At 37.7% G+C, this 22,599-nt stretch overlaps 1 protein-coding gene across 1 annotated transcript in view; it reads right to left on the bottom strand.

Moving 5' to 3' along the window:
* Positions 1-13,248: 13,248 nt before the first annotated feature.
* Positions 13,249-22,599, bottom strand: part of rasgrp4 (RAS guanyl releasing protein 4) — a 156,057-nt gene continuing 146,706 nt past the window's right edge. The window contains exons 15-17 of the mRNA XM_051921377.1: positions 16,496-16,642; positions 15,843-16,075; positions 13,249-15,561 (exon numbers count right to left, since the gene is read on the bottom strand). Coding sequence (XP_051777337.1) covers positions 15,391-15,561; positions 15,843-16,075; positions 16,496-16,642 — 551 coding nt within the window. The 3' untranslated portion in view covers positions 13,249-15,390. The remainder of the gene's footprint in view (positions 15,562-15,842; positions 16,076-16,495; positions 16,643-22,599) is intronic.

Genomic DNA, 22,599 nt, shown 5'->3' with positions numbered 1-22,599 from the left:
TCAAATAATTCATAAAAGAAATTTTAACAGATTTAATAAACTAGTTTTTTTTTTTTTGCCTAGTCTGTCTAACTGCAGTTTGAAAGAGATGTTCTCCATAGTGATGATAGAGTACTTTGAAATATTTATATGTATAATATAGTTATGAATTGCTATACTCATTATAAAAGACTGATGAGAAAGACAACTATAATTTGTGATTTAACCTTTACCTGTTGGATTTAATCCATAAAAGAAAGAATTTTCGGACCATTGCTAGAGCAACAGGCTCAGGGTTAGGTTGGTTGTTCTTTAGACATAATAAGTAAATATATATTAATGAACAGGAAAACGAAGTCAGATTACTATTTTATTTGTTTATATGAAAGTACTGGACATCCTTAATCCTTCAAATACAGTGGAACCTCGAGATACGATCACCTCTGTATACGAGAAATTCAAAATACGAGGAAAGTATGAGCGAAAAATTCAGATCTAAATGCGAGCATTGGCTCGCGTAACGAGCCACGAGCCAGGCTGTGGGTATAGCTCGTGGCTTAGCGAGGGGGCGTGGTAGCAGTTGCGAGCCGCGATCTGCGGTGTCTGCGTTTCTCACTTAAGTGCACAGGTGGGAAACTGCCCACATCCATGATTGTTCCTGTGGCTGATGGGCTGCAGCTGCCATGTCCTCCCCGCATATATAGAGAAGCGCGAGCCGGATAAGGGGGAGAAGAAGTAAAAGAAAAGAGAGAGAGAGAGCGCGCGCAGGCAGGCGGGCAGTGCGGGAGAGCGAGCGAGCGAGTGCAGGCTCGCGTGTAGCTGAACAGTGAGCTGAACAGGCGAGCCAAACAGCTGAAGCAGGACGGTGTAGAGAAGGTCAGCTGCATTAAGAGTGTCTCGCCTGTTGCAGAGCCCGCAGGTGAGACGCTAACAGAGAAGAAGCACCGGGGATTGTCATCTGTTTTTTAAAGACTGCATCCTTTTGACGTTTTAACCTCGTGTTAAAGGATTGTTATTCTTGTGTATTTTAAACCTCCACTTCACAACTGTTTTAAGGATTATTTATTTAAAGATTTATTGAATGCTCTACTGCACTTTGGACACCTGTTTTGATTCTTTGAATGATCAGTTATATTATTTACCAGTGTTATGTATTAAAGGTAGACTACAGTATATATAATTTATCAGTGTTATTTGTTAGGAAAATTGATTTTTATGTTAATATATTTGGGGTGCGGAACGGATTAACTGGATTTCCATTTTTTTCAATGGGGAAGTTTGTTCTAGATACGAGAAATTCGCTATACAAGCTCAGTGCTGGAACGAATTAAACTCGTATCTAGAGGTTCCACTGTATCTGAAGATCTTTCAATACGTAAAGGTTTCTAGACCTATCTTACCTCAGCAAATTGTTATGGTCTGGGTTTTATTTTTTTTTTTTTTTTTTCTTTTTATTTTTTCTCAATTTTTTTCATTGCATTATGTGTGCACTATTTCTGGTCTATTTTATTTCCTATGGGGTTTTGGGATATTCAGATTAACTTACAATTAGGCATGGGTAACCCTGAAGACATCATATCTAAATCTGAATGTTCTTTAAACTATACTTTAGCTTAATTACATGCTTACCATTTCTTCCTAAATTTGTCTTAAATAGAAAGCTGTTATATTACATAATATATATGTAATATAACAGATTAGTGTAAAAATATTAGAAATTTAATTTTGTCTTGGAACCTAGTCATAGAAATGAAACTACTGCTATAAGTGGTATTCTAATACGTGATGATGTAGTAAATACTTCATTTTAGATTTAAGTGCTGACTGCAGAATTCTAATACAAAGTTTTGAAATGTTAATTGGACTGAAAAGCATTATTCTTAAGTGGTTTACATTATACTTAAAAATTCAGTACCTCCTGTACTCTGAAGGCATTACGCTATGTGTAACAGGTTGTCATAAGGCAGGTATTGGTTATGTTACTGGAAGAACAGAAAATTAAAAGCTCAAAGAAAATCAAATTTGTAAACTGTAAGCCATAAGTCGGTTAACCAAAAAATATTAACAAGACAACCTAGTTTAAAAGATACAAAAGTACAAAAAAAGTCATAGTTGAATTTTAGTCTTGAAGCATGTAGTCTCTATTTTGACTAATTTTATTAAATTTGTATTGACATTTCTTTTAGTTATAATATTTTATTATTATTTTGGTAATGTCATCCTGCACTATTTTGTTGTTTTTGGTTTTGCCATTATTTAGCATTTTACAGTGGGCCTTTTGTTTAAAACAAAGAAATCCATTTCTTGTCATACTAGCAAAATACCCGCGCTTCGCAGCGGAGAAGTAGTGTGTTAAAGAGGTTATGTAAACATATATATACATATATACACATATCTACATATACATATATATATATATATATATATATATACACATATACACATCCACATATATATATATATATATATATATATACACATATCAACATATATATACACATACATATACACACATACATACACACACACATATACATATATACATATACACATACATACATATACATACATATATATATATATACACACATACATACATACATACACACACATATATATATATATATATATATATATATATATATATATATATATATATATATACACATACAGACACATATATATACATCTACATATATATATACATATCTACATATATATACACATATATATATATATATATATATATAGACATACACATATATATACATACATTCACATATATTCGCAGCGGTGAAGTACTGCTTTTCAATTTTTATTTAGAAGAAAAGAAAACCTTTTTAAATTGAGGGAAAATATACCAATAACAATTTGTTAAGGATCTGTTTTTTTGTGAAGCTGCCTTTACACAGCCTCTCCGCTGTTTTATAAACGAATGCCATATAAGGCCGTCCTTTCTCCTTGCTTAGCGGTTCTGTATTGTTTTATTGTTCGTTTAGTACGATTGTTATAGTTATTGTGTAGCTATTTGAGACTCACTTTTCTGTTCAGGTACCCATTTCCTTTATGTAATCCGCGGATTCTCCGCTATTTTTTGTTCGTTTATTACGATTATAGTTATTTATTGATTCCCTTCTTTAGCTGACTGCCTGCTCTTATAAGGCGCTCTGCTGTTTTTTTGTGAAGCAGCCTTTACACAGGTTCTCCGCTGTTTTATAAACGAACGCCATATAAGGTCATCCTTTTTCCTTGCTTCGCCAAGGAAGCAGCCTTTTTATTTAATCCACGGATTCTCCGCTGTTTTATTGTTCGTTTATTACGATTGTTATAGTTCTCTTTGTATACTACGTTGTCAGTTCAGCACTCCAGTTGTAATATAACCAAGCTGTGCAAGCTTACTGTTGAGAATGCAACGTATAGTTGTACAGGAGAAAAGCAATCTTGCCTCAAATCAATGGCAACCTTTTGTAGGTCTATGAACTTAATTTAAACTTTAGGTGTACACGGTGCTTTGTTTCCGAAGTACCTGCACTCATGAAAATGTCTGTATGCGTCAGTCGCTTCATATTCTTTTCCTACATTATCAATTGTGTAATGTGTTTTTTGAACAGGTTTGATTCATCGAAATGATCACTCGTGCTGCGTTCAGTCAGTTCACGTGAGCCGCTCTGTTGTGTAATGTTGCGATGTCCACGGCTTTATTTAATGTTAGCTAAGACCCAGCACTTAAAAGTTTCTTGCTATAGCAATTTTAACTCCGTTACAAAGTGATCCAAAGTCTCGTTTATACCTCGTGTTTTCTCATTAAACTTGTATGTTGCGAATATGGTATTGCAAACGGCAGCGGGAGCGTTTCTATAAATTGTTTAATGTGTTTTTTAAACAGGTTTGATTCATCGAAGTGATCACTCGTGCTGCATTCAGTCAGTTCACGTGAGCCGCTCTCTTGTGTGATGTTTGCGATGTCCACGGCTTTATTTAATGTTAGCTAAGACCCGGCACTTAAAAGTTTCTCGCTACAGCAATTTTAACTCCGTTACAAAGTGATCCAAAGTCTCGTTTATACCTCGTGTCTTCTCATTAAACTTGTATGTCGCGAATATGGTATTGCATACGGCAGCAGGAGCGTTTCTATAAACTTAATTTAAACTTACGGTTTACACCGTGCTTTGTTTCCGCAGTAGCTGCACTTATGAATATGCTTGTATGCGTCACTCGCTCGCTTCTTATTGTTTCACTGCCTTCTCAATTGTGTAATGAATGTTTTCTTCAGCGCTCTTTGGGGCTCTTCCTTTTCACGTGATTACATGGGAGGCGTGATGACGCGATATGCAATTCCGCCTCCCACGGCCATCGAGCTGCAGTCTATTACAGTATATGGACAAAAAAGAGGTTCCAGTTATGACTGTTACGCGTAGAATTTCGAAATGAAACCTGCCTAACTTTTGTAAGTAAGCTGTAAGGAATGAGCCTGCCAAATTTCAGCCTTCCACCCACACGGGAAGTTGGACAATTAGTGATGAGTGAGTGAGTGAGTGAGTGAGTGAGTGAGTGAGTGAGTGAGTGAGTGAGTGAGTGAGTGAGAGTGAGGGCTTTGCCTTTTATTAGTATAGATTGTCCATCCATGCTAATACTAAAAGACAGTTAATTTAAAGGCATCATTCTCCCTCATGTTAACAGTATTCTCTCAGTTCTCACTTTTGATCTCACTGTATTTAGACCCTTAACATTCTCATATTACAAAGGTGACAGAAGTAAAAGAAAACAGTACAAGGATTGGGAGATGAAAGAAAAGTTGAAGTTAAAATTGGAAGAGGTCAAAACCAGATCTATCAAGAAGAATCTAGCAGCTAGCTAAAAAGTCCTAACTACCAGAAATTCAAAACATTAACTATTAACATTAATTAGCATAACTGTTTGTATATATCTAGAAACTTACATTAAGTCGATGGCACATTGGCATGTTAAATAGTGATAGACTTAATGAATACACATATGCTAATTCATTGTCATCACAGCACCATTACAAACAACAAATGGTCCAAACGGTTGGCATCTCAGAAAACAAAATGGCCGCATGATAAATAAAAAATGTATATGTCAAGAAATGCTTTTTACCAACAGAAATATGCCTGCATAAATTTAAAACAAGTGAATAAAGGACAGAAAATATTAGTACAGAATACTTCTTCACACTGAGAATCATCACAAATCATAATATAACCTCTTAAAGCTCAAACTCCAGGCATGTTTATTAGGCTTCCCAGGATGAGCACAATGCATAATAATGCCGTAATAATTGGGAAACATAAATGTCCTGCTATGGACCAAAGATCAGTCCTCCACTCCACGCCTTTTCCAGTGGGTCAGATAATGCACTGGGGAATCACGATGTTCGGAATCAAAAATATTCTGAAATTTATACTCCCATCTTCCATCAGTGACATAAGAGATAATCACCTAGTATAAGGGCTAGAATAAGTAGGCTTCAAATGAGAAATACGGAGTGATGAGTGAATCATAAAATGGGAACATAAACCTAATTTATATGTCATTTGACCAATTGGCTCAATATTGTTTAAACTATGGGATGGGGGGGGGGAGTTTATGATAGACCTTGTTTATAACTAAGAGACAAAAAGTAGTTTAATATCAAATATACATACTAACATAGGGCAGCATGATGGCCCAGTGGTAGCACAGCTGCTTTACAGAAAGGAGACCTGGGTTCATGTCCTGGGTTATCACTGCATGGAGTTTGGATGTTCTCCCCGTTTCTGCATGGGTTTCCTCTGTGTGCTCTGGTTTCCTCACACAGTTCTAAGACTTGCAGGTTAGGTGGACTAGTGATATTTAATTGGCCCTATGTGTGTGGCTGACTTTTAACAAAAGTTCATTAAATAAATAAATACTGTAACAGAAAGAGAGGACAACAATACAGAGTACCAAGCTGGCCACCCCATATAATTGGTTGCAGTAAAATAAAAAAAAAACAAAAAAAAACGCAATTGTGGCTGAGTCAGCTGTGCATACACGAGTTCAAAACAGAACTGTCACAAGATGGCAGAGCTTCTGGTTTTGTGCCCTTCTGAAAGGAAGAGGTGGGTCCAGGTGTACACTGGACACCACAAGTGACTTCAAATCAAATGGTTCTTGGAGGGAGGAAGGGAGAAAGGCATTAGGACACAGTGCTAACCTCTAGACCGGCATTAGAATTGCAGTCACTAGAGTCCTTCAGCAGTCCCCTATGCGCACGTATGTGACAATGCACATACATCCACACTCCAGTCTGATCACACACCAGAATGACAAAAAAGGAAGAAAATTAAAAAGAAAGATAAACCCTGACTTGGCAGTCTTGGTCACAATGAGGCATTATGCAGGCATATTACTGTTAGTGTAAAGGAGCCCTGTTTCTTGACCTACTTCTGCTGAATAAGTCATTTGCTGAAAGTACTCAATGTTAGTGTGTAAGAGGGAGGATGCATAGCATTGTTCATAATGCCAATTTTGTTTTTAATTTTCTTCTTCCCTTCAACCTCCAGGGGGCCCTTAGTGTGTCCCAGAGCTGAGCCTGCCTTTTAATTAGCTTGTTCATTTGGTAGGTCTTTCTTTAAGTGATGTTACTGGCTCATTACATCACAGCGTAGAAGATTGCTCTGGCCATTGAACAGTTGTAGAAAAGGTGAAAGATGTTTTTACCCATATTAAAGGAACACAGTCTCCAAAGAAAAAATAGTCTGCTCTGCCCTTTCTTATATACTGTAGTTCCTTAGTGTTTTGAGACTAAGCCAGCCTGTCATTAATGTGGACCCACAAATACTGCACTTGTAGGAGTGGACCATCTGTGCGTCCACTCCCTAAATTGTTACTGGACACAAAGGTTCTTTGGTGCAGCAAAAGTCAATTACCAGTTCTTTGTTTTGCTAATGTTAAGTTCTTTCTGAACCAAGAAACAAAATTCTCCATCTGACTTCTATACTATGTCTCACCCCCATATTGATACACCCCATAAGTGCAGAATTATCTGAGAACATCTGCAAATGACATGACCCGGTGTTATATTTACAGTTTGAGGTGTACTGAGTAAAGAAAAAAATGAGATAAGACTATTCCTTGAGGTGCTTCAGTTTTGCTCACATCCATATCAGAGACAAAAGCATTGTGAAGGACTACTCCCTATCCTCCCATGGTGTCTTTCTCCCAATTCTTAATAGCACCCAGAGGGTGCTATAGAATCTGAAATAGTTTTGCCTGATACTACAACAGCTTTTACCCCTTAGTTGTCCAGACTTTGAACTCTGTGTTGCCCTCCTGCTTCAGATCTGTACCCTAATTGCTTATTTATAGGCAGTACATTTGTTACACTTATTAGTACTGTTGTTTTTTTTATTTGTTGTTATTATTTATGTATTAATTAATGTCAAATTATTACTATCTGTCTATTCACTTACATATTATGTGTTTATCTATTTATGGGATAGTACAGTTCTTTACCTGTCTTGCATATGTTCTGTGTTTATGTATTTGTTACACCATAGTCCTGGGGAACATTATGTCATGCTGCAATATGGACGGTATGACAATAAAACCACTTAACTTCATTTAACTTGATAAAGGGGATAAAACCCCACTTTTCGATTTTGACTGCAGTGCTTAAATCCCACAACACACTAGCGTCGGTCTTAGATTGTGGTTTGTGATTTCTAATGAGGAAGCCACAGAAATTGTGTTGAGATGCTTCAAACTACTGTTCTGCACTCTTCACTCTTCATGTTAATACATCGATGTAACACATAGTGTACTCGCACTCATGTATATCTACAATGACTGCTTTCCATATGCCTTCTCATCTGCATGCTTTATAGGGGGGACTATATACAATTGTTGAAAAACAAAAAAACAAAAGTGAATAAGGTAAACAAATGAAAATAGTAATCATCTAATAATAATAATATATGCTCAAATTTCATACATTTCTACTGATTTCCTGAGGTGGCAATGATAGATTGGTCATGTAGCTCTGTGAAGAGGATTACTTGTGTTTTGTTTTTTGCATTGTATTTAACCCATTTTTTGACACACATTCAATATACAACCAATCTAGAAAGGGGTCTCTCTCTCTGAATTGCCTTTTTCAAGATTTCTTACATTTTTTTCCTACAAGGGTATTTTTTGGGAGTTTTTTCTTGTCTTCTTAGGGTCTTCTTGTGTGATTTTGGGCAATACAAGAAATAAATTGTTGTTGTTAATTACTCATGTAAAGTTGTGTTTTGCAATAACAATCAACAAAAGTCAAGCCACTTGGAAGGACACTAAAAAGCAGGAACTGATATAATTCAGGATTTTTTTTCCACATGGACAGTTGTATATAGTATGGTTGAGGACAAAGTGGGCATTGCCCATTCTACTAGGCTTTAGTGACACACCAGGCTTGTTAAGAAAGCAAATTTGTTTATTTATTTTTATTTTTATTTTATTGAAATCACACAACATTCCATACAAATAAATAAATTTTTACAAAAATAAGATTGAAAACAAATCAACCCCCACCCATGAGAAAGAGAACTAAGCCAGCAGAATAAAACTTAAAGCTAGTAAAAGTAAGTAAATAGATTAATTAATAAGTTAATAAAAATAAATGAAGAAGAGAAAAAAAAGAAAAGAAAAAGTGGAGAGAATCTGTTTCCTCATTGCTTTAAAAGTTTATTCTAAAATGTTATTGATTAAATCCTACCAGGTTTTGAAAAAGTTCTGCACAGATCCTCTTAAGTACAAATTTGATTTTTTTTCAGTTTCAAATATATGTAGCATCAGTTACTCACAGACTTAGAATAAGACAGTTAGGATTCTTCCAGTTGAGCAAGATAACTCTAAGTACCAATAGTATAGGAAACGCAATTACAGTTTGTTTGTCCTTCTCCACTTTCAGCCCATCTGGGAGTACACCAAACACAGCTGTTAGTGGCTTAGGAGGGACTATGACACCAAGGCTATCTGATAGGCATTTAAAGATTTTGATCCAGAATGATGTTAATTTGGTACAGGTCCAGAACATGTGGCCTAGTGAGGCTGGAGCTTGATTGCAATGTTTGCAGGTTGGATCTTGCCCTGGAAACATTTTGGGCAATTTTAAGCGAAACAGACGTGCTTGATATATAATTTTGAGTTGAATAATTGTATGCTTTGCACATATGGAGCTCAGGTGAATTCCCCGCATTGCTACCTTCCACTTCTTTTCAGAGATGTTGTGTGAGAGATCCTTTTCCCAATGTCCTCTTGGATCTTTGAAAGGGAGGTAACTCAAGATTGGTTTTATACATTACATAAATGCTGTCTGAGTCCTCAAGACTGATTGATATTTCTTCTGGCTAGAGGTAGGTGGGAGGTGAGCAAAATTGGGCAGGCTCTGCTTAACAAAGTTTCTGATTTGAAGGTAGTGAAAGAAATGCGTTGCTGGAAAATTAAATTTGGATTGTAATCGTTCGTTGGATGCAATGATGTTGTCTATGTACAGATCTCTAAGTGATTTAATCCCAAATGTTTTCCAGACATTAAAAACTGCATATGTTTGAGAGAGTGGAAAAAGGTGGTTCTCATGCAGAGGTGCTACAGATAAAAGCTTCTTTATCTTAAAATGCTGCCTACATTCGTTCCATATTCTGAGTGAATGAAGCACAATTGGGTTGTTAGTATATTAGCGATAACTTGCATTTATTGGGGCACAAAGCATGGAATGTAAAGAAGTCCTGCAGGATTATATTTCTAGTGCGGACCAAGCATGTGTATGTTCATCTATTTGTGTCCATGTCCAGGTTTTTATAGCTTATATATTTGCTTCCCAGTAATAAAATTGAAAGTTAGGTAGAGCCATGCTGCCTTCCGCTTTAGGTCTTTGTAGGGTTGCTCTTTGGATATGTGGATGTTTTGAATTCTAAATAAATAAGGTTATGGTTGAATCTAATTTCTTAAAAAATGATTTATTGATATATATTGGAATGTTTTGAAATAAAAAGAGAAGCTTAAGGAGGATATTCATCTTAACAATGTTAATTCTTCCAGCCAAAGTGAAATGAAGGGTTGACCATCTATGCAAGTCTTGCTTAATATTTTCCATACAGACAGAGAAATGTTGTTGATATAGAGCTTTATGTCTACTTGTGATGTTTACCCCTAGGTTTTTGAACTGATCTGCTATGATAAAAGGGAAGGTGTCTAATCTAATATTGTGTGCTTGAGAATTCAATGGAAAGAGCACACTTTTAGTCAAATTAATTCTGAGACCAGAAATCTTTTGAAATTCTGTAAGTGCTGTTAGGACTGCAGGCACAGAATTTTGTGGATCTGATATATACAGTACCATATCATCTGCGTATAGAGAAATTTTCTGTTCAAGTCCTTCTATGATAATCCCCTTTATCTCATAAGCATTTTGACAGTGAACTGCCAGTGGCTCAATGGAGATTGCAAAAAGCAGTGGTGACAAGGGGCATCCTTGTCTGGTTCCACGTTCTAGTTTAAAGTAGTCTACAGGTGCTGGTCATAAAATTAGAATATCATGACAAAGTTGATTTATTTCAGTAATTCCATTCAAAAAGTGAAACTTGTATATTAGATTCATTCATTACACACAGACTGATGTATTTCAAATGTTTATTTCTTTTAATGTTGATGATTATAACTGACAACTAATGAAAATCCTAAATTCAGTATCTCGGAAAATTAGAATATCAATTAAGACCAATGCAAAAAAAGGATTTTTAGAAATGTTGGCCAACTGAAAGATACGAACATGAAAAGTATGAGCATGTACAGCACTCAATATTTAGTTGGGGCTCCTTTGGCCTGGATTACTGCAGCAATGCGGCGTGGCATGGAGTCGATCAGTCTGTGGCACTGCTCAGGTGTTATGAGAGCCCATGTTGCTCTGATAGTGGCCTTCAGCTCTTCTGAATTGTTGGGTCTGGCGTATTGCATCTTCCTCTTCACAATACCCCATAGATTTTCTATGGGGTTAAGGTCAGGCGAGTTTGCTGGCCAATCAAGAACAGGGATACCATGGTCCTTAAACCAGGTACTGGTAGCTTTGGCACTGTGTGCAGGTGCCAGGTCCTGTTGGAAAATGAAATCTGCATCTCCATAAAGTTCGTCAGCAGCAGGAAGCATGAAGTGCTCTAAAACTTCCTGGTAGACGGCTACGTTGACCTTGGACCTCAGAAAACACAATGGACCAACACCAGCCGATGACATGGCACCTCAAACCATCACTGACTGAGGAAACTTTACACTGGACCTCACGCAACGTGGATTCTGTGCCTCTCCTCTCTTCCTCCAGACTCTGGGACCTTGATTTCCAAAGGAAATGCAAAATTTACTTTCATCAGAACCACTCAGCAGCAGTCCAAAGGCGAGACGCTTCTGACTCTGTCTCTTGTTCAAGAGTGGCTTGACACAAGGAATGCGACAGCTGAAACCCATGTCTTGCATATGTCTGTGCGTGGTGGTTCTTGAAGCACTGACTCCAGGTACAGTCCACTCTTTGTGAATCTCCCCCACATTTTTGAATGGGTTTTGTTTCACAATCCTCTCCAGGGTGCAGTTATCCCTATTGCTTGTACACTTTTTTCTACCACATCTTGTCCTTCCCTTCGCCTCTCTATTAATGTGCTTGGACACAGAGCTCTGTGAACAGCCAGCCTCTTTAGCAGTGACCTTTTGTGTCTTGCCCTCCTTGTGCAAGGTGTCAATGGTCGTCTTTTGGACAACTGTCAAGTCAGCAGTCTTCCCCATGATTGTGTAGCCTACAGAACTAGACTGAGAGACCATTTAAAGGCTTTTGCAGGGGTTTTGAGTTAATTAGCTGATTAGAGTGTGGCACCAGGTGTCTTCAATATTGAACCTTTTCACAATATTCTAATTTTCTGAGATACTGAATTTGGGACTTTCATTAGTTGTCAGTTATAATCATCAAAATTAAAAGAAACATTTGATTAAACATCAGTTTGTGTGTAATGAATGAATCTAATATACAAGTTTCACTTTTTGAATGGAATTACTGAAATAAATCAACTTTGTCATGATATTCTAATTTTATGACCAGCACCTGTAAATTAACATTGTTAATACAAACTGAACCTTCTGGATTGGTATACAGTAGTTTGATCCATGCACAAATGTGCGGGCCAAACCCAAATTTCTGGAATGTAGTGAAAAGGTAGTTCCATTCAATCATATCAAATGCTATTTCTGCATTCAAAGATAGTAATATCTCTGGGGTGTTTGAATTTGTGGGTGAATACAATACATTAAACAGGCGTCGAAGATTGGCAGCTAAGTGTTGGCCTTTAATAAATCCAGTTTGATCTTGTGATATTACCGAAGGCAGCACTTTCTCCATCCTTCTAGCTAGGACTTTGGAGAGTATCTTAACATCATTATTCAGAAGTGAAATTGGTCTGTATGATGCACATTGTAATAAGTCCTTATTTTGTTTGGGAAAGACGGTGATTAATGCTTAGCGAAAAGTTTGAGGTAGAATTTTATTGTCTCTAGCTTCTGAAAGCAAATTTAACACAGATGCAGGCATCCTGCTGTACAAAACCCCCACTTGCATTCCAAACTAGGTGACGAAACTCCAGCTTGTACCACGATCTACCTGGACTTCATCTGATAACAAAGATTTATATCAAAAGTGACCCGACATCTTTCCAGAGGCCCCTTTGCAGACTTCTTGAGTCAGAAAGCACAAAATGGACTTAAGCAAGGATTTTGTAACTGGAAATGACTTTAATTAGGAGAAGGTTCAGCCTTCATTTAAAACTCTCTGCACCATCCTAAAGAATCTCTCTCTCTCTCTCTCTGGAATATTCTCTGGACAATCACTGAACTCCCTGGGGATTCCCTCAGAGCACCCTCTCTGGGATTCTCTTAGGGAGGGGGAACTCTCCAAATTGACCATTGTTAACCTTTTATCCTAACTTCCCAGTGTTGCCACAACTGTGTGACAGGACTGGCCCTACCCCAATGTTCTTCACATTGACTTCTAATTCAATTAGTTTCAGCTTCCTGGATACATTAAAATTGGGACTTATGAAAATGATTTCTTAAAGGTTTTGGTCACTACAAGGGTATTATAGACCTAAACCTTCTAATAAACCATCAATAAAAATGAGTAAGTCCAAATAAACATTGCACCTGCTTTGAATGAATGGTGTAATGAGAGATTTTGTAGCCTGTAAATAATAAGGTTTGATGAAATTCACACTTCTCAAGTTTAAAATAAAGTTTATTCTTTCAGAGGAGAACAAAAGCTTGCCTAATGTGGGATACATGCTATTCGTAATTGGGCAAATAAATTAATATAATCAATGTAAATGAGTACACAAATTCCTAAAACATCTCAAAAAATGTAATTTTACAAAAGAATGAAATACTCGGGGTTATCTGCCAAACAATATGCCATTACCATTTCCTTATAATCTCCTAGGCCAGTGTTGAAAGCCATTTTCCACTTATCCCTCTTTAACTCTAATGAAATTATAGCTTCTTAAAAATGTATTCAAAACTCAGATCTATTTTCACATTGTATTGTTTCATATTATAAACTAATAGTATATTAAAGTAGAAATTTTTCCAGTTGATCTACAAACTGTATACATCATGTCAAATTAACAAAACCAAACACCTTTCAACAATTTACTAAAAAGGAAAAATCGAAATTATCAGAGTTGAAAAGTATTCATAGCCTTTGTAAATATGAGATTAACTTTACTCTGGTGTAGTGTATTACCTTACCAACACATAGTAAATTGAAGGCAGGGACTGAACTCTCATCTTTGTGGTTTAAAATAGAGTAGCCTGCTGTCATGTTTAGCATAAATGACATTAAATGTAACAATGTGAAATGCTTACCCACAAAACTAGGCAACACTAGGTTTCAGTTGTATAAATATTTAAAATCAATCCTTCATTACATTTAATAACAAATCCAAAAACAATGTGTGATTAGAAAATAAATGTATCAGGTTCCACTGCTGATTTTCATTGTTCTTTTCATAATATTTTTCATCACTTGCAATCTTCTATTATTTTCCAAGATTAAAGATGGCTATGATGTATCGATTTGATGGTTGCTCAATAAGTTATGTGAATTTTTTTTTGTTGGTTTGCTTTTGTGCAGCTAAGTATTATTTGTAACTATTTCAGTTAAATAACTTGTATATCTCTTTCAAGCAAGGTGAAGGTGCTTTATCATGTCTTCCCATGAAGGGGCAGGATTTGGATCTCACTTGAACATTTTCATTATCCTGTCATCAAACAAAGACTAGAAGTCACAAAGAAAAAACCTCAAGTGAGTACAGATCATTGGAGACATTTTCCTATTTACACAACTATCTAGCTGAACACTAACGTTTATTTCAGTATTGTTTGTTACATGTTTTGCAAAGCAAATTCACCAAAGTGGACAATCTTTTCATTTGTGATGAAAGTGCAGGTGCAGACCCTTTCCTGCAAAATATGACTTGTATCTGCTATTCAGTAACATTAAATACAACAAAATAATCAAAAAGCAATAAAAATAATAAATAAAAAGAAAAGAGAATTGATCCAGGTATTAAACACCGGCTGTAACATAAAAGTATCCTCAGCTCAGACAAATAGATTTCATAGAAAAAAATAATGCTGCACATCTTTCTGGGAGACTGACAGCTAGCAAATGGCTGCATGTAGCATCTTGCCAATCTGATTTATAGCATCAAACTACTGTAGACAAATTCCTGGAAGCCGTGTTGATTCTTAAACACTATCCAATTTTTGCATGAAAGTGTTGTATTGAAACAGGGACATGTAGCTCAGAATGAGACTTTATTTTTTTCACAAACACCACACAATTATTATTTACAAGCAACTACTGGCCCTTCCCTCCCATACCCCACCCCTTCCATGCCAAACCCTTTGAAGTCATAGAAAAGGTCTGAAAGTGTGAAATGTTTCAAACTTCTTCACTGAATAGGAGATGTGGTAATGCTGTTTGGTGTTGACTCCTTAACTGGAGAGGTCCACTCTAGCATGCTTCAAATGAAATATTGCTGGGTATTACAAGAAGAGCAATAAATATGTCAAAGGTTCTTAGTTGTATTCCAGATGTTTTATTTTGCAGAATCATCGCCTTCATTGTAGCTGAACAGGAGTGTCACTGCATAGCAAAAGATACTTCAGAAAGTCACCAGCCAAACTGACAGTTGCATATGTGAAGATCTGAAAATGTGACAATGAAATGGAGTTATGACTTAAAACAGAAAATTGTGATCCTTGTCTGTAGAGAAATGAGGCTTGGATTTAGGATAACTGAATGTTTCACTTTGCTCAAAAGGCTCTGTACTGTTACTTTTGGGGAAAATCTTTTTCTTCTCAGCTTTGAGAACTTCTGCGCAAATGCAATGCATCCATCTTCAGTACAAGTGAAACAGGTGTCTCAGGGATTAACGGTGGCCTGTTTGACCTCAGCTCCTCCACTTCCTTCTGTAGACAGGAAAGGGTTCTGTGTAATGTGTCCCTCTCCTGGGTGAGTTGGTTTATGACCTGCAAGCAGTACAGCAGATACTTTTTAGTTTCACACACAATTGTTTTAGTCTAAGCAGCTAGCATAAAAGTAGACCTGTAAGCCAGGCTTACCCTAGTCATAATTTCCATCAGTGTCAATGTAAATTTATTTCTATAGCACCTTAAATTACCAAAGTGCTGTTTAGCATAATAAAATATTGCAATCTAAAAAGTACTAGACTAAACTGAGAATGGTAACGATATTTCAGTTTTACAGACTAGGAAACTTCACTTCAGTTGTCATGCCAACAGAACCTCACCTGTTGTGCTACTTGTAGCTCCTTCAAAATTTCGTCCTGGTCCAGGGATTGCTGTTCTTTTGGGGTCCATCTGCCAGGTTCTGTTTGAGTGCTGTGTTCCAAAGTCTGGACAAGCAGGGGGATTGAGATTTTGTGTGTGGAGCTTGCTACTAAAATGGGTTGCTGGCATCGAGGCTCCTCTGTCTGTTCCACTCCTTCCCCATGAGGGAAAAAGATATTTTCTTCTTCAGAACCTACATTTGGAAAACATTACAGAAGAAGAAAAGAAAAATGGTGCTTGTCAGAAGGTGTCTACCTTGAGTAAGTGCTGTGACTTTGATTATAAACACATTTGTCTTTAATTATACAGGAAACCACATACTGCAAGTACTTGAAACACTAAATTTGCACTATTTTGGACAGATGTCATTTGCTTTCATAGGGGTCCAATAAGAAGCCTACATCCTTGCTGTTTCCTTTTCCTACAAAGGCCTCCTTGTTCACTGGATACTTCATTTTCTTGCCCTGAACCACTGGCATTTCATAAAAAAAATACTCACCTTCAATCTAGCCAGTTTTTCTGTTTCACTATCCAAAAATATTTACAATTAACACAATATGCACAATAAACCTAAAGTGAACATAGCTAGTAGCAGGTAAAATACCAGACTTACTCCAGCCATGACTCTTGTGGCTAGATTCGGGTGCAGGAGTGGATGGACAGGAATGGAAGGAGCTGTCACTGGAGGACACTTTGAATTTCTTCTTACATTCAAGGGAAACCTGATCCTTGCACTGCCTGTGACAGTTCACACCACACTCTGTTAACAAAGAATATATGTCATGAGTCACAGCATCACCCAGTCACAATCAGCAGGAAATAACTGAGGCCATGAAAAGCAGGGTAGGCAATATAAAAGGAACAACTAAAGCTTAATGTTGATGGCAACAGATGTCATCTCTTCCATTAGCAGCCATCACAATCACCCTAAAAGGAAAACGCACTATCTAGGACTATTGGCTGCAACCTGCATTGTTCACAATAATTTTGGGATATGTGATTAAAAACTTTGAATTAAATTATTATTCATATACAGTATTTATGATTGTCCCTCACATACTGTACAATTAATACTGAATAGAAAAACCAACACAGTGGAACATATAATATTCTAACAAAAGCATTTTTTCATAAAATTTGATAAATTGCCCTTTTGCTATGTTTTACAGTAATCCCTCGCTATATCGCGCTTCGACTTTCGCGGCTTCACTCCATCGCGGATTTTATATGTAAGCATATTTAAATATATATCACGGATTTTTTGCTGGTTCGCGGATTTCTGCGGACAATGGGTCTTTTAATTTCTGGTACATGCTTCCTCAGTTGGTTTGCCCAGTTGATTTCATACAAGGGACGCTATTGGCAGATGGCTGAGAAGCTATCCAACCACAGTGCGTATTATGTATTAAATAAAACTCCTCAAATATATTGTGAGCACGGGGGCTGTTCGCACCCCTAGAGGACATGGCCGCTCCTCAAAAAACGCTGAAAGATTACCTTCACACTGCTCCCTTCTTTGCTGGGCTTACATGTGGCTGCTTTGCAAGTGATATGCTTCCCGCATGGTGCTTCGCATACTTAAAAGATCAAACAGCATGTATTGATTTTTGATTGTTTGCTTTCCTCTCTTTCTCTCTCTCGCTGACATTCTCTGTTCCTGACGGGAGGGGGTGTGAGCCGAGGAGCTGTTCGCACACTGGCCTAGAGGATACGGACACTCCTCTGAAAAATGCTTGCTCCCTTCCTTGCAGCTACTTTGTCCGGCGGTACTTCGCATACTTAAATGCCAAACAGCCCTATTGATTTTTGACTGTTTGCTTTTCTCTCTCTCTCTGACACGCACCCCTTTGAAGAGGAAGATATGTTTGCATTCTTTTAATTGTGAGATGGAACTGTCATCTCTGTCTTGTCATGGAGCACAGTTTAAACTTTTGAAAAAGAGACAAATGTTTGTTTGCAGTGTTTGAATAAAGTTCCTGTCTCTCTACAACCTCCTGTGTTTCTTTGCAAATCTTTGACCCAAGCATGACAATATAAAAATAACCATATAAACATATGGTTTCTACTTCGTGGATTTTCACCTTTTGCGGGGGGGTCTGGAACGCAACCCCCGCGATGGAGGAGAGATTACTGTATTAAACATTTGTAATTTAAAATGTTAATCTACAGGGTGCGCACAAAGTCCATATACCCCTATCTTTGGGAGGATTTTGAAAGCTAAAGGTTACCTCTTAGGAATCCAAAACATCTGTATGGGTCCCTCCATGATCTCTGCATAGCCGAATGTGCAGCCAGGTTCTCCTGCTCATGTTCTGCAACATTTGCGGGGTGACGCTGCACGAACCGCATGTTTCAGTTTCGATGAATAACGGCGCTTCCGCACGTCTTCTTTGATAAACCCCCAGAGTGCATTATCTGGAGTTGTGAGATCAGGGCTTCTCGGAGGCCACGGAAGAGGAGCGGGATTGTTGTTTGATCCTCGTCCGATCCAACGATTCCCAAAAACATCGTTGAGGCAATCACACACGGTGATTGCGAAATGGGCAAACACTATCAAGGACGTCCTGGTTTCTCAGTTGCGGGATGAGCCAGCCATTCAGCATTTCCAGATAACTGATTTGGTTAACAGAACCATAAAAAAAATAAGGGCCAAACAAATGCTGTGCTGTCATTCCGGCCCAGATCATCACGTGTGGTGGGCTATGCTCAATTTCTTCAAAGAAATGTGGATTTTCTTTTCCCCAGAAAAACACGTTTCGATTGCGGGAGCTGCGATAAATCGCGCACTCGTCAGAGAACATAACCTTTTCCTTCTCAGCATTTGCTGGAAATAGGTGCAGCATCAGATCACAAGCTTCCTGACGTCTGGCCAAGTCGGCATCTGATAACTCGTTAACGGGCAATAGACGCCAAAATTTCATTTGCAAGTCCTGTTTGATGTGTTTTCACATTGTCGATTCCGCTATTCCCAACTCAGCAGCACATTTATGAGTGGATTTCATTGGGGATCGTTGGACAGACTCTGCCACATCTGCACACGTTTCATGCCTTGTGGATGGTCTTCCACTTCGCGGCACATCAACGCTGCCCATTGCAAAAGCCTTCTTCTCCCACTGCAACAACATCCTCTTTGTCGGCGATGCCTTCCCAAAACGCACAACAAAGTCATCCATGACATTTTTGATCGATTTCCCAGTAACAGGCTGCTCATGATCCCACACAGTGGCCACCAAACGCTCCTCGATCGTGAAAACACTTGTGTCACCCATCGCTTTGTCTTGGAACAACCACCACGTTGTTGTGATTTCTTGAGCGGCAGCAGGTGGCAGCACCATACGGGATGTCGGAAACACACCTCGAAATACCGGGAAGACTTAGGCTGATGTCCACAGGAACCAAATTGTCATGGTTATTCCTGTAAATGCTCCTAAAGATAGGGGTATACGGACTTTGTGCGCACCCTGTATAGTACACTGTTCAGCTTTTGCATGAAGGCACTCTGTTTTAATACAGCAACTGAATAATTTAATAACTTATACACAAAGCTGTTGATGTGGCGTAACAGCAATATTTTCTGCCTTACAGTAAATTCAGTAATGATACCCTGAACTGAAACCAAAGTCTACTTAAATATGAAATTCATTCTCCTTAATTATTGTAAAATTCTAAGGAGAGGGTTATGTTGTACGTTTTATTGCATGCTTACTTCATGTTTATTTTTTTATGTTATGCGTGTTTTTCAACTTTCTAAATGTTTTCATTAATTTTTTTTTTTGTTTTGTGCTGCCATTTTGTGAACTTTTTTTGTTAGCAGCCATTCACTAGTGCTTCCATCTGGCAGCCAGAGGTGGCGATACATGATGTACTGCTATATAAGTTGGTGGTGTGCTATCTGTGACATCCTAGTTTCTGGATATTTAAAACAAAACTTCAGAGCTGTCGCCAATGAGAAATAAATTCAAATAGTCAGGATTTGTGTGTGTTTCTTCAGCTTTAAGTTTGGGTGGGATCTCAGCCTATTATTTAATTACATTTGTTTCTCATATCCCTGTCCATTACCCTGTCACTCACAATATAGTAACAGGACAGCGCCAATGAGACTGCATCTAGAGTACTGTGTGCTGCTACAAAAAAAACATTGCACCACTTGAAGCTATGCAGAACAGAGCAGTCAAGTCCATCCAAGGGTTAATGGAGATGTCCTCCACTGTCAGGTTCAGGGTATTACATCTGTTTAGTCTTGATCAGAGAAGACAGCATGGCAACCTAAACTGTGTCTTCAAAATTATTAAAAGCATGTATAAAGTTGATTCAGCAGAATTATTGCATTTAAACGGGTCATCACATAATTGAGTACACCAGTCAAAAATAAGGGGGAGTGCATTTAAGACTAAAGCCAGGAAGTACTTCTTCAAATAAAGAGTTGTATCTGAATCTGGAATAAACTACTGAGTCACATAGTTGAAGCAGAAACATTGACGATATTTTAAAGGAATCTTTATTAGCAAGACAAACAGTCTTGATATACTGAGTGGTCTACATTTGTTTGTCAATCTTCTTATGTAATGTCTGCCATTTTTCAAACTTTGAATACCAAGCAATGACAGAAGTTTTGTTATCAGTCTTTCACTAGGATAGATTTACCTGATTTACATAAAATAATTTCTCAAATGAAACCCTCCACCTGTGCCCTTGACCCAATACCAACTAATTTTTTCAAAGAAGTATCGGGCGTGCTTATTGATAATGTTCTTGACATAGTAAATTTGTCATTAGATACGGGGGTCTTCCCAGACTGTCTTAAGACTGCGGTAGTTAAACCCCTACTTAAGAAAAATAATCTCGATCCCTCTGCTCTTGAAAATTATAGACCCATCTCTAACCTGCCTTTCTTAAGTAAAATTCTAGAGAAGGCAGTCATTATACAGTTAAATGAGCACCTCAATAAACATGCTATTCTTGATAAATTTCAGTCAGGTTTTAGAACAAATCACAGCACAGAAACTGCACTCGTTAAAGTAGTAAATGACTTGCGGGTAAATGCAGACAGAGGCCATTTATCTGTTCTCATCCTCTTAGATCTGAGTGCCGCATTTGACACCATTGATCATAATATTCTTAAGAATCGCCTTAGTCAATGGGTGGGCCTCTCTGGCAGTGTCTTAAATTGGTTTGAATCCTACCTGGCAGGGAGAAAATTCTTTGTTAGTTGTGGTAATTATAACTCAAAGACACATGATATTCTATATGGTGTTCCACAAGGCTCTATCCTGGGTCCTCTGCTCTTCTCAATCTACATGCTTCCATTAGGTCAGATTATCTCAGGGCACAACGTGAGCTACCACAGCTATGCTGATGACACACAGCTGTATTTATCAATAGCACCTGATGACCCCAAATCTCTTGATTCGCTAACACAATGTCTAACCTGTATCTCAGAATGGATGAATAGTAACTTTCTCAAATTAAATAAAGAAAAAACCGAAATCTTAGTGATTGGCAATAATGGATACAATGAGGCTATTAGAAATAAACTGGATGTATTAGGATTAAAAGTCAAAACGGAGGTAAAAAGCTTAGGGGTAACCGTTGATTGTAATCTGAATTTTAAATCGCATATTAATCAGATCACTAGGACAACATTTTTTCACCTAAGAAACATAGCAAAAGTTAGACCTCTTATATCATCGAAAGATGCAGAGAAATTAGTTCATGCGTTTGTTTTCAGTCGGCTAGAGTACTGTAACGCACTCCTCTCAGGACTACCCAAAAAAGACATCAATCGTTTGCAATTAGTGCAGAATGCAGCTGCTAGAATCCTTACCAGGAAAAGAAAATCCGAACACATTTCTCCAGTTTTGATGTCACTACACTGGTTACCTGTGTCATTCAGAATTGACTTTAAAATTCTGCTTATGGTTTATAAAGCTTTAAATAATCTCGCCCCGGCTTATATATCGGAATGTCTGACACCTTATATTCCAAATCGGAACCTCAGATCCTCAACTGAGTGTCTCCTTAGAATTCCAAGAGCAAAACTTAAAAGAAGTGGTGAGGCGGCCTTCTGCTGTTATGCACCTAAAATCTGGAATAGCCTGCCAGTAGGAATTCGCCAGGCTAATACAGTGGAGCACTTTAAAAAAACTACTAAAAACACATTATTTTAACATGGCCTTCTCATAACTTCACTGTAATTTAATCCTGATACTCTGTATATCCAATTCATTATAATAACTATTCATTCAAAATCTGTACTAACCCCTACTTTCTCTTCTGTTTCCTTTTCCGGTGTCCTGTTGGTGGTGGCGTGCGCCACCACCATCTACCCAAAGCACCATGATGTTCCAACAATGATGGATGGATTAAAAGCCAGAAGTCTGTATGACCATCAGCATCAAGTGACTCCGTGAAAAACCCGAACTACAAAGAGGACAATTTCATTTCTGTTAGGTAGAATGCCCAGAGGGGACTGGGCGGTCTCGTGGCCTGGAACCCCTACAGATTTTATTTTTTTCTCCAGCCTTCTGGAGTTTTTTTTTTGTTTTTTCTGTCCACCCTGGCCATCGGACCTTACTCCTTTCTATGTTAACTAATGTTGTCTTATTTTAATTTCTTATTTTGTCTTTTATTTTTCTTCTCTTCATTATGTAAAGCACTTTGAGGTACTTTTTGTATGAAAATGTGCTATATAAATAAATGTTGTTGTTGTTGTTGTAT

Source organism: Erpetoichthys calabaricus, chromosome 18 (genome assembly GCF_900747795.2).
Source record: "Erpetoichthys calabaricus chromosome 18, fErpCal1.3, whole genome shotgun sequence".
NCBI lineage: Eukaryota > Metazoa > Chordata > Cladistia > Polypteriformes > Polypteridae > Erpetoichthys > Erpetoichthys calabaricus.
The sequence above is the reverse complement of the archived record's forward strand: the minus strand, read 5'-3'. Positions and strand labels throughout refer to the sequence as shown.